The 18,335-nt window shown below is 38.6% G+C and overlaps 1 protein-coding gene across 13 annotated transcripts in view; it reads left to right on the plus strand.

Annotated features, from left to right (window-relative positions):
- Positions 1 to 18,335, plus strand: part of LOC105479668 (mitogen-activated protein kinase 10) — a 338,499-nt gene that overhangs the window by 231,252 nt on the left and 88,912 nt on the right. For all 13 annotated transcript variants that reach the window (XM_011737775.3, XM_011737776.3, XM_024792191.2 and 10 more), the window contains one exon: positions 16,773 to 16,902. In XM_011737775.3, coding sequence (XP_011736077.1) covers positions 16,773 to 16,902 — 130 coding nt within the window. The remainder of the gene's footprint in view (positions 1 to 16,772; positions 16,903 to 18,335) is intronic.

Below are 18,335 nucleotides of genomic sequence, written 5' to 3' on the forward strand. Positions count from 1 at the left end.
TAAGAACTTGGGAGTTGAATAGAATGAACAGCATGCTCTCTGTCATTCTTACATTGTTTTATTCTGACTGACATGACCTAAAAGTAAGTAGATGTGGAAGAAGGTTATTATGGAACTTGCTGGTAATTTATTTGCAGAATTAAATGAAAATCATAGTGATAAATAATGGAATGCATATTGATTGCAATCCAATCTCTTACGTCTTCCTATATCCATGCTTTTCGGTAGTGCCCTCTCATGCTGACTCTTGGTTATGTCACTTGCTTTGACCAGTGGAATTGTAGCAATGTTGATGTGGGCAAGGTCTTGAAAAAATCTTCACATGATTAATACAGCCATTATGGAAAACAATATACAGTTCCTCAAAAAACTAAAACTACAACTTCCATATGATCCAGCAATCCTACTTCTGGATATAAATCCTAAGGAAATGAAGTCAGTATGTCAAAGAGATAGCTACACTCCCATATTCAATGCAGCACTATTCACAATAGCCAGGAAAGAGAATCAATCTAAGTGTTCATCAACAGATGAATGAATAAGAAAAATATGGTATATATACACAATCAGGTAATAATCAGACTTTAAAAAGAAGAAACCCCTGTTATTTGTGATAACATGGATAAACCTGGCGGACTTTATGTTAGGGAAAATAAACTAGACACAGAAAGACAAATACCGTATGACCTCAGTTACACGAGGGGCCTTCAAAAAGTCATGGAAAGTGTGTATTATGAAAAAGTTATGCATGGATTTCATGTATTTTGCACTAGAATAAACTTGTAGTACCTTGTTATAATGGATATGAACAGGATCTAATTTGAGGCATTAAAAAGAATAAGACATCAGTTTCAAAAGAGCACCTATCAGAACCACATAAATTCTGTAAAACCTGAAGCAAGAAAAAACACCAAATTTATAGTGAAACTTAGGTAGAAAAATGAAGACATGATTGATGCTTTACAAAGTTATGGGGATGATGCTCCAAAGAAATCAGGAGTTTACAAATGGACAATGAAACAATGTTGAAGATGAAGCCCACAGAGGCAGACCACCCACATCAATTTTCAAGGAAAAAATTAATCTTATTTAGTCCCTAATTGTAGAGGACTGACAATTAATAACCGAAACAAAAGCCAACACCATAAGCATCTCAACTGTGTCAGCTTACACAATTCTGACTGAAAAATTAAAGTTGAGCAAACTTTCCACTCAATGGGTGCCAAAACTGTTGCTCCCAGAACAGTTGCAAACAAGAGAGAGCAGAAGTTTCAATGGAAATCTTAAACAAGTGGGATCAAGACCCTGAAGCATTTCTTCAAAGAATTGTAACAGGAGTTGAAACACAGCTTTACCAATATGATCCTGAAGACAAAGTACAATCACAGCAATGGCTACTAAGAGGTGGAAGTGGTCTAGTTAAGCAAAAGTGAACTGGTCAAAAGCAAAGGTCATGGTAACAGTTTTTGGGGATGCTCAAGGAATTTTGCTTGTTGACTTTCTGGAGAGCCAAAAGATGATACTATCTGCTTATTATGAGAGTGTTTTGAGATAGTTAGCCAAAGTATTAGCAGATAAATGGCTGGGAAACTTCACCAGAAAGTCTTTTTCTACCATGACAATGATCCTGCTCATTCCTGTCAGCAAACAAGGGCAATTTTAGGCATCCACCTTACAGTCCTCATTTGGCTCCTTGTGACTTCTTTTATTTTCTAATTTTAGAAAATGTTTAAAGGCACCCATTTTTCTCAGTTAATAATGCCCCCCCACAAAAAAAAGACTGCATTAACATGATTAAATTCCCAAGGCCCTGAGTTCTAAACTAAATGGCTGGATTGTTGCTTACAAAAGTATCTTGAACTTGATGGAGCTTATGTTAAGATATAAAGTTTAGAGAAGTAGAGACTAGAATGGTGGTTACCAGGGGCTGGAAGCCAAAAGCAGGGGAGACTGGAGAGATGTTTGTCAAAGCACACAAAATTAGACAGTTTGATAGGAGGAATAAGTTCAAGAGATCTATTGTACAACATAATGACTACAGTTAATAAGAATATATTGTATACTTACAAATTACTTAGGGAGATTTAAGTGTTCTCAACACACCAAAAATCTGAGTATGAGAGGTAATGTATATGTTAATTAGCTTGAGTTAGCAGTTCTGCAGTGTATACATATATAAAAACATGATGGTTTATACCACAAATATATACAATTTTTGTCAATTAAGAATATATTTTGTAATCCTCACAAAAATGAAAATAAGCAAAATTAATTTAGAAGAACAGTCATTTGATCTAAATGAAAAGTTATGATTCAGAGTAATCTGTAAATGTATCTTTTGTGTCTCCCCAAAATTCATATATTGAAACTTAATCTCCAATGTGATATTGTTAGAAAGTGGCATCTTAGGGAGGTGATTAGGTCATGAGGATTTGCTTTCATGAATGATATTTGTGCCCTTATAAAAGAGATCCCAAAGAGCTAGTTATCTCCTCTGCCTTGTAAGAACACAACAAGATGGTGCCTTCTATGAGGAACAAGCCCTCACCAGTCACCAAATGTGGCTGTGTCTTGATCTTGTACTTCCCAGACTCCAGAATCATGAGAAACAGATGTCTGCTGTTTATAAGCTGCCCATTCTCAGATGTTTTGCTATAGCAGTCCAAATAGACTAAGACATAGCTGCATGTGTTAAATCATTGTATGTAGGCACAGTCTTCTTACAATAATTAATAACTTTCAAATAGATGCTGATGGTCCTTTAGGATGACTTTTTCTGGTTTTCATCTGGTTGTGACCAAGAAAATATAAGAAATAGAAATCTAGTATATAGTACTTTAATTAAATATGCAGTTTTAATTTTATTAATTTATTTCTGTTGGAAGGGTTTTATTGCAAAGTTAGAAAATATTTACTAAACACTAAAAAGTAAATAATTATAGATTTATACTGCACAGCAAATGGCAAAATCACTGTAGCAAGGCTGTCTGACTGTTCCCTATATGCCTTATAGCAGGGCTGGCCAGTCTAATTTCCCAAATTTTCAGCTTATCCTATCAATTGGCAGCCTGGCAGCTTTGTGAATTTTGTAGACTAAAACATGGGCTAGATAAATATATGAATGGTCTATTGAATGGTCAGTAAAGGAGCAGAATGGGCACGAGACAATTTGTCACAAAGATCAAAGAAGAGAAATTGAGACAGTCTGTGTGCATTCCATCACCTACTATTTTATTGTGATGAAGTTATTTTTTCTCCAAGAGTCTTCAGTTTTTTCTCCAGTGTCACCATCCCTATTTTCAGAAATTGCCTTGTGTCTAGAGAAGCCATTTTGTTTTCATTCATCTATTTTCTGTGATGATGAGCTACTGAGCTGGTCCCATGTTTTTGATTAAGGTGAATAATCTTTGTGTGGTCTTCCCCGTCTTTAGTCTGCTGATGGATTGTAAAGTTCAGTTTCTAGTGTTTTAAGGAGTTGCTGCTTTTGATACTGTCTTTGAGGGATTGGCTGTGAGACCCACTTGCTGTGTTTTCTTCAATTCAGTGTCTATCAAGCACAAAGTGATTTCGAATGAAAACTCTGTAACTAGGCTTGGTCATCTAGGTTAGTTGGTTACATAGGTGAAATGGCTTTTCTTGATGTTGAGCTTTTCTTGATGTCTAGTGATGTTTATCCATAACTGGACCTGCCTTTTGTCTAGAGAAGTATCCAGGTGAACTCCAGAGCATATTGCTGTATTTAGCCATGAGTTACTGTTTACCAAACACTGCATTCCCCAGAAAGCACACTTTGAGATGGCGATTTCATGCAGGAGATTTATTAGGAAGTATTTTGGGGGCCAACACCTATGGAAAAAGAAAATAGAGGCAGAAGTTCAGCTGCAATACAATCTCAATAGATGCCTCTGCTGACCCTATTGGTAGTTCTGAAGAGGTAATGAGCCTTAGCAACTGTACTGAATTGGGGTAAAGTGACCAGGCTTTTATAACCCCATGTTCATCAGTCATTGAATGAAGGCTACCTATGAAGAGTGTGTAGGCTAGGTTAGGCAGCTTTCTTCAGTTGAGGTCATCCTCAAAGGGGGCTAAGAGCTGAGAGGCTATCTGCTGGCAGCATACCTCGCATCTGGCATAATAAGCCCTTTATTCCTGAATCTTCATGCATCACAGCACGTACACCACTGCCCTTGGATACATTGGATACATTAATAGAGTTTTCCTATTATTGGCTTTTTTTCTTTTTTTTTTTTTTGAGATGGAGTCTTGCTCTGTCTCCCAGGCTAGAATGCAGTGGCTCACTGCAACCTCCGCCTGCCGGATTCCAGCAATTCTCCTGCCTCAGCCTCCAAGTAGCTGGGACTACAGGTGCGTGCCACCACGCCTGGCTAATTTTTGTATTTTTAGTAGAGATGGGGTTTCACCATGTTGGCCAGGCTTATCTCGAACTCCTGACCTCGTGATCTGCCTCGGCCTCCCAAAGTGCTGGGATTACAGGTAGGAGCCACCTCTCCCGGCCCTATTGGCTTTTTATTCCCAACATGCTGAGAACCAATTTGCAGAAAATCAGAAGACAAAAGTGCTTAGGGTCCTCAAAAATCACAGTGCATCCTGAAACCTAGATAAGCCTACTTTTATACTTTGTTATATGATATAATGGATATCTTTATTACTTAATTTATTATTATTCAGAATTATGTTACTTGTAATCGAAAGTATTCCCAAAAATATAACCAAACTTGTACAGCCAAACCATTCAATGACAAAATAATTAACCAAAAAATCAACTGTTGACTTTTGATGGGAAAACTAAAGAAAGCCTCTCTGAGGAGAAAATATTTGGGCTGAAATCTGAATCACAAATGGGGTTAGCCAAGTGAAGATGCAAGAAGAGCATTCCAGGCAGGAGGAACAATTGCAGAATCCCAAGGCAGAAGTGAATTTGGCAGGTTCAAAAACGTGATTCTTATTAAAGAATTTGATTTGCCAGGCTATTATTTAAGATGTTTAAGATGCTACAATAATGCTTAGGGATTTCCCCCATGAATATTTAATATGATTACAAACATTTTAAATGTAAAGGGAAAGAGGAACAAGAAAAATTGTCAAATAAATGATTATGACTTAGGAAGAAGAATATTTGTGTAAGGGGTTGTCTGCAATTGTCAGAAGAAAAAAATACCTGATAAATATATTGTGAACAAGATTTGCGTTCAGAGATGTGTGTATGTGTGTGTGTGTGTGTGTGTGTGTGTGTATGTGTATTTATATAAATACATACAAGGAGGTAAACATAGCTTCATAGCATCATCAAACTGAATTAAATGACAGGAGTATAACAGCAGAAAGCTCTATCACTCTTTTAGGAATAAACCTGGTAGAAGCGGAGGTGTGTTGGTACTGTATGCCAAGAAGTTGCTGGATAATCTTCAGCAGTGTGGCTGGAGAATTGTTGGAAAAATCTTCATAAAGACTTATCTCCATTTTTACCTACATAAAGATAGCAGAAAGAAAAAAATGCTGAAAGAAAAAAAGTAAGATTCCACAGACCAAGATTCTTGGAAAAAATAGATGACTCAAGAGTAATAGAAAACTTTCAGACATGAATTTGTGACTGTACAGCATCAATGATGCCAATTTGCAGATGTATTTGCTAAACTTCTGCCAGTAATCACTGAGGAATTACAGAAAATGGGGAAGATTGAAGTGTCAGCCAAGGTTCACGGAGGAAGACAGCAGCATTTTAAGCAGACAGAGATTGAATGCTGTAAATGGGTGTCTGTAAAATTACAGGAAGGCCTGGAGAAGTGGGCTGTACTCTGGGCTACCTTGAATGACTCCCAGACACCCAAGAGCTGAATCACCAGGGAGCTTCCACCTCTGAGAGTATCCTAGAACCATCAGATTTCCAGAACAAACTATCAAAGCTGAGATTAGGAAATCATAGAACTGGAACTATGCACTTACTGTTGCCATGGCTACTCTATTATGCTGTGAACAAGGGAATGGAACCTGGAGTTCATTGGGGCCACTCCTCCTCTTAACCAGGAATCTGGAGAATGACATGAATTACTGCTTCAGAAGAAAACCTCACATCTCCACAAGACCTTGCTTCTCAAACAAGACATGTCAGAAGATGCTGATCATCCTCACTTCTGCCTTACAAATCGCTCATAGGTGCATCTGCAGGATCTTACTGGAATCCAGAGTGCTAGCTGCAAAAACTTCTGGGAATTGTACACTTAACTCTGAAGTATCTTTAATATAGGAAGGTATGACATAAAAGAGTCATAGGAAGTTCAGTAAACCAAACCACAGTATCCACACAATTCAAGATAGGCAAAAGTTCTTATTTCTTTAGAGGAAGGGATAGCTTATAAGAGACACCTCGTGAACTCGACACTGTTTCTTGTGTTGGTTAGAAATGATACCCTGTGGGCCAGGCACGGTGGCTCAAGCCTGTAATCCCAGCACTTTGGGAGGTCGAGACGGGCAGATCACGAGGTCAGGAGATCGAGACCATCCTGGCTAACACGGTGAAACCCCGTCTCTACTAAAAAATACAAAAAACTAGCCGGGCAAGGTGGCGGGCGCCTGTAGTCCCAGCTACTCGGGAGGCTGAGGCAGGAGAAAGGCGTAAACCCGGGAGGCAGAGCTTGCAGTGAGCTGAGATCCGGCCACTGCACTCCAGCCTGGGTGACAGAGCGAGACTCCGTCTCAAAAAAAAAAAAAAAAAAAAAAGAAATGATACCCTGTGAACCGTTAAGACAGGGTGTAGTGTGTAGTGATCATTGGGAATAGGGGGTTTGTTAAAAACATATCATACAGATAGTTTATTAAAGTGGTAAGCTAGACAACTGTATGGCTACAGTGTATATATGGATGTATGTATTTATTATTTTTATTGATATGGGGTGGTCTCACTATGTTGCCCATGCTGGTCTTGAACTCTTGGGCTCAAGCAATCCTCCTGCCTCAGCTTTCTGGGTAACTGGGACTACAGGCACATGCCACTGTGCCCAGCTTATAATGTATTCAAAATTTAACAAAGCTTTTTGTCTTTTTGGAAGATATATTTTATGATGTCATGGGACATACTTGAAAAATGTGGTCATGGTGGTGGTACAGTTGAATGTATTTGTAATTAGCAGAAAGACTAAACAACTACTGGTTAGCAGATATGTGTCCAATTGTTGCCTATGCTCTAGGAATTCATGCTTTATCCTGTCCTACATGACATAATGAATCTGGGAAGAACACTGATTTTAAAAATAGTAATAGCCATCATTTACTCAGTGCTCACTCTAAGTGAGGCATTATCTATACGTTATTAACTCTTTTACTTGTTACAACAAGCTTGTCAAGTTGTTATTCTCTTCATTTTAAGTATGAGGAAACTAATGTCAGAAAGTGTAAATAACTTGATCACATTTAGTAAGCAGGAGGGCTGACATTCATACCTAAAATTGCTTCGAGGAGGAAGTACCAGACAGAGGGAGAATGCCACAGCGTTTCCAGGAGAACTGTCTAGTTTTTTTGCTTGCCAAGAAATCCCAGAGGGTGGCATTTTCTCCGTTTTTCCATATGAGATAGGGGGATGGCCCACTGTCTTGCATGATCTGGTCAATATCTCAGGGACTCAAACTCACATTGACAATCCTCACTACCATCTCACATACAAAACCAGATGCCAAATTTTTTTTTTAATTATGAAAGATGTAACAGTGAGGCTGACCAAATATAGATAATATTCTTATACACATATTCTGAATAAGTTTTGATTAGTATAATGTTGACTGTAGAGGATAGAATCAGCCCAAGGAGACTTTGATCAGAATGCAAACTGGCTGTAGTTTCTGACAATCACAATATGAATGTGTCCATCTGCTTGGCTGACAGGATGTCTGGACCTACCTAATAATAAAAAAGGTACTTTCTTATTTGGCCAAGCAGTGCCAGAGTTTGCCTCTTCAACTCCCTCATATGCCTTCATGACTGATTGCCATTCTTTCTTTTGATATTTTAATAGTTTCAGCTAAGTTAATTTTGGCTTAAGATTTAGTCCTTGTCTTTGAGGTGATGGATCAATTTTCTGCCAATACAATGACTTAACTTTAGAAAGTAAGTTTAGTTCCTGTGTTTCCAAATCCACTGTTGCCCTTATATGTTACCTATAAGATACATGACCACTTGACTCTTTGTGCTGCCATTGGTAGGTGAAAAAGAACAAGCACAAGCACAGAAACACCAGTGCTGACGTATTAGTGTAAGAGCAGCACAAGATTTTTAAGAGACAGTATTTTAAATTAACATAGGCTCACTGTGAGTCAATAGGGTGGACGGAGGGAGAGGAGCCAAGATGGCCAATTAGAAGCAGCTCCAGGCCAGGTGTGGTGGCTCATACCTGTAATCCCAGCACTTTGGGAAGCTGAGGCGGTCAGATTACTTGAGGTCGGGAGTTTGAGACCAGCTTGTCCAACATGGAGAAACCTTGTCTCTACTAAAAATACAAAATTAGCCAGGCATGGTGGCGCATGACTGTAATCCCAGTTACTCAGGAGGTTGAGGCAGGAGAATCACTTGAACCCAAGAGACGGAGGCTGTGGTGAGCCAAGATTGTGCCATTGGACTCCATTCTGGGCAACAAGAGCAGAACTCTGTTCGGAAAAAAAAAAAAAAAAAAAAAAAAAATAGAAGCAGTTCCAGTCAGCAGCTCCCACTGAGAAGAATGAAAACAGTGAGTGAATCCTGCTTCATCACCCACACCCAGCCAAGAGAGGCGGTGAGTGACTGTGCTGACCCATCTGGGAAACCATGCTTTTTCCATGGATCTATGCATCCTGTGGATCAGAAGATCCCCTTGTGAGCCCACATCACGAGGGCCCTTGGTTCCAGGCACAGAGCTGTGCCAACTGCTTGGGTTGCAACCAGTGGCGGCAGGCTGGACAATGCCTAAGACAACCGAGTTCCTGGGGAAGGGGTGGCCATTCACCGTCACTGCAACTCCAGTTGGCCATTTTGCCCTGCTGGTGTCAGGGAGACCGGGTGGTTTGAACTGAGAGGAATTCCCCTTAGCACATCACAGTGGCTGTGGCAGATCGTTCTTTAGGTGGAGCTTCTTTAGGTGGAGCCTGGATCTATCCCTCCTCACTGAGCAGGGCCTCCCTGCAGGAATTGTAGCAACTCCAGCCAGGGGTTTTCAGACAGGACTCTGATATCCCTGGGAAGGAGCCCCTGAGGGGAGGGGTGGCCAGAGTCTCACAGTTTGGGGGACCTAGTCTTTCCCACCTACTGGCAGTCCAGATGAGGGGGATTCTCCCCAGCACGGCCCAACCTGCTCAGCCAAGGGGCAGCCAGACTGCTTCTTTAAACAGGTCCCTGATCTTGTGCCTCCTGACTGGGTGAGACCTCCCAACAGGGGTTGCCAGACATCTCATACAGGAGTGTTCTGGCCAGCATCAGCTTGGTGCCCCTCTGGGATGGAGCTTCCAGAGGAAGGAGCAGGCAGCCATCTTTGCTGTTCAGCAGCCTCTGCTGGTGATACCTCCAAGAGCAGGAGGGACCCAGCTGAACTGGGTCTGGAGTGGTCCCCCAGTAAACCACAGCAGCCCTATGGAAGTTCGGCCATACCATTAAAAGAAAAATAAACAGAAAGCAACAAATCAACAAAAGACCCCACAAAAACCCCATCCAAAGGTCAGCAGCCTGAAAAATCAAAGGTAGAAAAATCCATGAAGATATGAAAGAATCAATGCAAATATGCTGAAAACTCAAAAAGCCAGAGTGCCTCTTCTCCTCCAAATGATTGCAGCACCTCTCCAGTGGGGGCACAGAACTGGGGTAAGACTGCAATGGATGAACTGACAGAAGTAGTCTTCAAAAGGTGGGTAATAATGAACTTTGCTGAGCTAAAGGAATATGTTCTAACCCAATGCAAAGAAGCTAAGAACCATGATAAAACATTACAGGAGCTATTAACCAGAATAACCAGTTTAGAGAGGAACATAAATGACCTGATGGAGCTGAAAAACACAACACAAGAACTTCACAATTCAACCACAAGTATCAATAGCCAAATAGACCAAGTAGAGGAAAGGATCTCAGAGCCTGAAGACTATCTTGCTGAAATAAGACATTCAGGCAAGGTTAGAGAAAAAAGAATGAAAAGGAATGAACAAAACCTCTGAGAACTATGGGATTATGTATAAAGACCGAACATATGACTGATTGGAGCATCTGAAAGAGTTGGGGAGAATGGAAGCAAGTTGGAAAACATACTTCAAAATACCATCCAGGAGAACCTCTCCAACCTAGTAAGACAGACCAACATTCACATTCAGGAAATCCAAAGAACCCCGGTGAGATACTCCATGAGAAGATTAACTCCAAGACACGTAATCAAATTCTCCAAGGCCAAAATGAAGGAAAAAATGTTAAGAGCAGCCAAAGAGAAAGGCCAGGTCATCTACAAAGGGACAGCCATCAGACTAACAACAGACCCCTCAGCAGAAACCCTACAAGTCTGAAGAGATTGGAGGCCAATATGCAACATTCTTAAAGAAAGGAGTTTCCAACCCAGAATTTCATATCCAGCCACACTAACCTTCATAAATGAAGGAGAAATAAAATCCTTTACAGACAAGCAAATGCTGAGGGAATTTGTCACCACCAGGGCTGCCTTACAAGAGCTCCTGAAGGAAACACTAAATATGAAAGGAAAAACCATTTCCAGCCACTACAAAAACATGCTGGAGTACAGAGACCAATGACAGTATGAAGCAAGTATATTCACAAGCCTGCAAAATAACCAGTCAGCATCATGATGACAGGATCAAATTTACACATAACAATATTAACTTTAAATGTAAATAGGCTAAATGCCCTAATTAAAAGACAGAATGGCAAGCTGGATAAAAAGACAAGACCTAACAGTCTGCTATATTCAAGAGACCAATATCTGTGCACAGACACACATAGGCTCAAAATAAAGGGATAGAGGAAAATTTATCAAGCAAATGGAAAGCAGAAAAAGGCAGGGGTTGCAATTCTGGTTCCTGAAAAACAGACTTTAAAACCAACAAAGATTTAAAAAAAAAAAAAAGGGCATTACATAATGGTAAGGGTTCAATTCAACAAGAGCTAACTCTCCTAAATATATATACATCCAATACAGGAGCACACAGTTTCGTAAAAGAAGTTCTTGGAGACTTTCAAAGAGACTTGGACTCCCACACAATAATAGTGGGAAACTTTAACACTCCACTGTCAATATTAGACAGATCATCGAGACAAAAAATTAACAAAGATATTCAGGGCTTGAACTCAGCTCTGGATCAAGTGGATCTGATAGATAGCTACAGAACTTTCCACCCCAAAAACAACAGAATATACATTCTTCTCAATGCCACATGGCACTTACCCTAAAATTGATAGCGTAATTACAAATAAAACACTCCTAAGCAAATGCAAAATAACTGAAATCATAACAGACAGTCGTTCAGACCACAGCACAATCAAATTAGAACTCAAGATTAAGAAACTCACTCAAAACCACACGACTACGAGAAAGTTGAACAATATGCTCCTGAATGACTCCTGGGTAAATAATGAAATTAAGGGAGAAATCAAGCAATTATTTGAAACCAATGGGAACAAGGAGACAACATACCAGAACCTCTGGGATGCAACTAAAGCAGTGTCAAGCGGAAAATTTATAGCTCTAAGTGCCCACTTAAAAAAGCTAGGAAGATCTCAAATTGACACCCCAACATCACAACTAAAGGAAGTAGAGAACTAAGAGCAAACAAACCCCAAAGCTAGCAGAAGACAAGAAATAACCAAGCTCAGAGCAGAACTGAAGGAGAGAGAGACATGAAAAATCCTTCAAAAAAAAAAATCAATGAATCAGGAGCTGTTTTTTTTTAAAAAAATTTTAATAAACTAGACCACTAACTAGATTAATAATGAAGAAAAGGGAGAATAATCAAATAGATACAATAAAAAATGATAAAGGGGTTATCACCCCACAGAAATACAAACTACCATCAGAGAATACTATAAACACCTCTACACAAACTAGGAAATCTAGAAGAAATGGATAAACTCTTGGACACATACACCCTCCCCAGACTGAACCAGGAAGAAGCTGAATCCCTGAATAGACCAATAACAAGTTCTAAAATTGAGGCAATAATAAATAGCCTACCAACCAAACAAAAGCCCAGATGGATTTACAGCTGAATTCTACCAGAGGGGCAAAGAGGAGCTGGTACTATTTCTTCTGAAATTAGTCCAAACAATTGAAAAGGTGGGACTCCTTCCTAACTCATTTTATGAGACCAGCATTATCCTGATACCAAAAGCTGGCAGAGATATAACAACAAAAAAGGAAAACTTCAGGCAAATATCCCAGATTAAAATTGATGCAAAAATCCTCAATAAGATACTGGCAAACTGAATCCAGCAGCACATAAAAAAGCTTATCCACCACAATCAAGTTGGCTTCATCCCCGAGATGCAGGGCTGGTTTAACATACTCAAATCAATAAATGCAGTTCATCACATCAAACAGAACTAAAGACAAAAACCACATGATTATTTCAACAGATGCAGAAAAGTCTTTTGATAAAATTTAACATCACTTCATGTTAAAACTCTCAATAAACTAAGTATTGAAGGAGCATACCTCAAAATAATAAGAGCCATTTACAGCAGACCCACAGCCACTATCATATTGAATGGGCAAAAGCTGGAAGCACTCCCCCTGAAAACCAACACAAGACAAGGATCCCCTCTCTCTCCATTCCTATTAAACATAGTAAAGGAAATTCTGGCCAGGACAATCAGGCAAGAGAAAGAAATACAGAGGGTATTCAAATAGGAAGAGAGGAAATCAAATTGTCTTTGTTTGCAGATGACATGATCCTATATCTAGAAAACACCATAATCTCAGCCCAAAAGCTCCTTAAGCTGATAAGTGACTTTAGCAAGGTTTCAGGATACAAATTTAATCTGAAAAAGTCACAAACATTTCTATACACCAACAGACAAGCAGAGAGCCAAATCATAAATGAACTCCCATTCACAATTGCTACAGAGAGAATAAAATACCTAGGAATACAGCTAACAAGGGATATAAAGGACCTCTTTAAAGAGAACTACAAACTACTGCTCAAGGAAATCAGGACATAAACAAATGAAAAGACATTCCATGCTCATGAATAGGAAGAACCAATATTGTGAAAATGGCCATACTGCCCAAAGTAATTTATAGATTTAATGCAATTCCCATTAAACTACCATTGACATTCTTCACAGAATTAGTAAAAACTATTTACAAAATCATTTGGAACAAGAAAGAGCCCAATAGCCAAGACAATCCTAAGCAAAAAGAAGAAAGCTGGAGGCATCACCCTATCTGACTTCAAACTATACTGCAAGGCTACAATAACCAAAACAGCATGGTACTAGTCCAAAAAAAAAAAAAAGATGAATAAAGAAACATAGACCAATGGAACAGAATAGAGAACTGAGAGATAAGACTGCACATTTACAACCATCTGATCTTTGACAAATATGACAAAAACAAGCAATGGGGAAAGCGTTCCCTATTTAATAAATGGTGCTGGGAAAACTGACTAGCCATATGCAGAAAATTGAAACTGGACCTCTTCTTTATGTCTTATACAGAAATTAAGTCAAGATGGATTAAAGACGTAAATATAAAACCCCAAACTATAAAAACCCTAGAAGAAAATCTAGCCAATGCCATTCAGGATATAGGCATGGGCAAAGATTTCCTGATGAAAATGGCAAAAACAATTGCAACAAAAGCATAAAAAGACAAATGGGATCTAATTAAACTAAAGAGTTTCTGGACAGCAAAAGAAACTATCATCAGACTGAACAGACAACCTACAGAATGGGAAAAACTTTTGCAATCTATCCATCTGACAAGGGTCTAATATCCAGAGTCTACAAGAAATTTAAACAAATGTACAAGAAAAAAACCAGCCCCATAAAAAGAGAGCAAAAGACATGAACAGACACTTCTCAAAAGAAGACATTTATGTGGCCAACAAACATGAAAAAAAGCTCAACGTTACTGGTTATCAGAGAAATGCAAATCAAAACCACAATGAGATACCATTTTGCATCATTCACAATGGTGATTATTAAAAAGTCAAGAAACAACATTTGCTGGCAAGGCTGCAGATAGGGATGCTTTTACACCGTTGGTGGGAATGTAAATTAGTTCACCCATTGTGGAAGACAGTGTGGCATTCCTCGAAGACCTAGAACCTAAATATCATTTGACCCAGCAATTCTATTACTGGGTATATACCCAAAGGAATATAAATAATTCTGTTATAAAGATACATGCACGCATATGTTCATCGCAGCACTGTTCACAGGAGCAAAGACATGGAATCAACCCAAATGCCCATCAGTGATAGACTGGATAAAGAAAATGTGGTACATATACACCATGAAATACTATGCAGTCATAAAAAGGAATGACATCTGTACTTTGCAGGGACATGGATGGAACTGGAAGCCATTATCCTCAACAAACTAATGCAGGAACAGAAAACCAAACACTGCATGTTCTCACTTCTAAGGGGGAGCTGAAAAATGAGAAAACATGGATACAGGGAAGGGAATCACACACACTGGGGCCCGTTGGGGCCAGGAAGCAGAGGAGGGAGAGCATCAGGAAAAATAGCTAATGCATGATGGGCTTAATACTTAGGTGATGGGTTGATAGGTGCAGCAAACCACCATGTCACACATTTACCTATGTAACAAACCTGCACATTCTGCACATGTACCCAGGAACTTTAAATAAAATAAAATAGCTTAAAAAGTGAAAGAAAAAATAGTGTGGAATGTCATTATTAAAGAATTCCAGGACAGACTTAGCTGTTTTAACTATGTCAGAACAGGTTTGTTGAATGAATGAGCAAAGGAATGAATGAAAGAGTTACTAGCTCTACCCTAATCTTCAGTAACACTCTATACCCAGAGTAGCAATGTTTATTTAGCACAGGGTCCGCATTTTCAGAGCATATTGACACACTGGAGTTTATTCAGAGGAAACTGACCAGATAGTGATGGGACTTGAAACCACATCTGACAAGTGATGGTAGGGGACTGGTAATATTTAATTTAAGAAAGAAAAGACTTAGGGGAAAAATGCTAAAAGCTAAGAGTTACTGAGTGTTTACTCTAGGCCAGGCATTGTGTGCAGCCTTTTAATAGATTTCATATATTATGGTTAATAATGGAAAGGAAATGTTTTATTTTGAGTTGCCCTGGAAGGCAGGACTAACAGTAGTCAGTGGAAACCGCAGAAAGATAACTGTTTATCAGAGTGATGGCATTTCTATTCTCAAAGCTGCCCAACAATAGAAAGAGCTGCTTAGATACAATGATTTCCATGTTTTTGGAGATGGGCAAACAGAGACTGGTGAAAGTTTTCATGGACGTAGTTTAGAGAGGAATGAGTGTTAAATGGAAGTATGGACCCGGTGAACTCTAAGACTTTTTTCAACCTTATTCTGTGAATCTGTCATTTTCTTATGGTATAGCAATTCCGTTTCTGGCTCCGAGTTCTGTGGCGTGAGCTTTCAGTGGTCAATGTTACTTCTAATTTAGTAGATCAGTTGTAGTGGATTCTGGTTTTGCATTTCCTCCTGACAACTAAGATAAAACCCAGCAGAACTCAAAGTTTCAGGGATGGGTTACATATTTTGTGAGTGCATCATTAGGTATAATGGCAAAAAGAGCCTCTCTCACTTTCTCCTTTGATCTCTAAACTTATGTATTCTACATATGAGAGAAATAGCACCAAATATTTAGATTGCTTTTTCAAAGCAACAGTGTAAAAGCACCCCTATTTTCAAAGCATTGTAAATGTTCATTCTCGGTGTGAAAGCTTCACATATGAATAGCATTTATTTTTGTCTTCGTATTTAAATGCAGTTATTTATGTTTCTAAAATTTCCTGATTGCATTTCTTATTTTGAGCTTTGTTGTTGTTAATGAGAGTACACTTTGATCATCAGCCCACAAGTGCTTTTATGGCAATTAACATCACACCTTAAAAATTGGTTCTTAGTTGGGTGCCATAGTATGTGGCTGTAGTCACAGCTACTAAACAGACTGCGGCAGGAAGATAGCTTGAGCTCAGGAGTTCAAGACCAGCCGGGGGAATATAGCAAGACTCTGTTTCTAGAAAACAGTAACAAACAAACAAAACACCTGGTTCTTGTGAATGGGTATAGAAAAAAATGTTGATTTAAAACAACCAAAGAACAATGAAGTTTTATAGCTATAAAAAATTAAATATCATATATTAACAGATGAGAAATTCAAGCTCAGAGGGATTAAATGACTTGCTATAGTCTCATGACTAGTGGGAAATTTGAATGTCTGTCTTACTTCTTATTCCACCAACTTACTGAGGCAATTATATTCTATATTCTTGGCAAGATCTTTTTCTTCTCCTTTGCCCTCTTCTCCTTCTCCCCTTCTCCTGTTTCTCCCTTCTCCTTCACTTCCTTCAACTCTTCTTCATCCTTCTAGCATGTAGAATATTCTTATACAAGTCACTTATATCTTTACTTACAGCCTGATTGGCATGTGACCAGAGTATACAAAATCTGAGTAAGATTCCAAAATAGCATTTTCTTTACCTGTGTCCTTAGTCAAGTAGGCAAGAGTTCTAAGGAATCTTTTGCTCTTAATTCTGAGTTGCTCTTGGATCTCTACAGTGCCGCGTATGATGCTGTCCTTGACAGAAATGTGGCCATTAAGAAGCTCAGCAGACCCTTTCAGAACCAAACCCATGCCAAGAGAGCGTACCGGGAGCTGGTCCTCATGAAGTGTGTGAACCATAAAAACGTGAGTTTTGTTATTTTGAAAATTCTGGCGGTGGGAGTTTGTGAGATTGGAAAAAGAAAATGTGTCTGTACTTGAGTAAGAAAGGCTTTCTTTACTTTGCAATTCCTGCCTCTTAAGGTTGTTTATCCTGCCAATATGCTGCATTCAATTTCATTGTCCTCGTGGTAGCTTTCTGCTTAAAAATCACCTAAAAACCATATGATGTGGAAGTGCTGAATTTTATAAATATTTCCCTAGTTAGAAAATTTACCATATTTGGTTATCTTGCTCCAAATTGAGAGCTTCATGCTTTCCAAAAAAGAAACAAGACAAGCAAAGCCAAAAGCCAGGAAAAAAAACAAAAACAAAAAAAAAAAACCTACAAAGCACCATGCTATATTTCTTTATAATTTAGGTTTAATTTCAATTTATAAGTTAGATTTAATTGTTAACAGTTGAGTTTTATTCATATTATCTCCTTTTAGTTTCAGCTGTAGTCTGGTGGTGGCCTCTAATTGTTCAGTGAATCCACTGTGTGTTGGCATCTTATTTTTTTCAGGGATGGGCAAGTATGCAAGTACATATTTGCAAAGCACTTGAGAATGGGATCAAGAGCTTTTTCTCATCAGAACTCAGCTGGGTAGACCATTAAAGGACTTTCTTTACTTCAGAATCTAAGCTCCTTCAATCACAGGCCAAGACCTCTAGAATTCATTCTGTGCTCCACTTGTTCCTAGTAAAGATAAATAGGAGAGAATTCATTATTTTAATGAAAACTTTTATTAATAAATAAATTATAATAAATACATTGAATATATTTTACATATAAATACATAATAAATTATAAATAAAATGTTATTTTCTTAAAAATAAAAAAATAATTTTATTACAAGTAAAATCATTCTAAGGTTGTAGAATACCTTTGTAGAGTTATCTCTACAAAGTTCTTATGTATGAAAATTACACAGAACACATTACCAGCGTGGTTTTATAAACCAGGTATCTTGTCCATAATGCTCGCCATCTACAAGTAGCACTGAGAAGACACAAATGTATTAGTATTAAGTTGAAAGATACTTGAAATGCAAATATGCAGATCTGGGCCCCATGACAGTATTTCTCTTTTCCTCTATTCCTCTACCCTGATGACTTTTTAATTCAGTCACTTGACGTATATGTGTTGAATGAATAAAATGTGCCAGGCACAGATCTAGATGGTGAAGAAAACAGACAAATCCCTGCCCAGGTGAAGCTCATGCTTTATTGGCAAGAGCAAGGCGATCCACAATAAGACAGGTCAATGTGTAAAATGTCAGGGGATGATAAGTGCTATTAAGTAAGGCAAAGCAAACAAGGAAGATTTAAAAATACTGGTGAGTGTGTGGTGGGATAGGGTTACCCATTTAAATAGGCCAAGCAGCAAAGGCCTCACCAAGAAATTAAAATTTTATGAA

The sequence above is a fragment of the Macaca nemestrina genome, chromosome 3 (genome assembly GCF_043159975.1).
Source record: "Macaca nemestrina isolate mMacNem1 chromosome 3, mMacNem.hap1, whole genome shotgun sequence".
Lineage (NCBI taxonomy): Eukaryota > Metazoa > Chordata > Mammalia > Primates > Cercopithecidae > Macaca > Macaca nemestrina.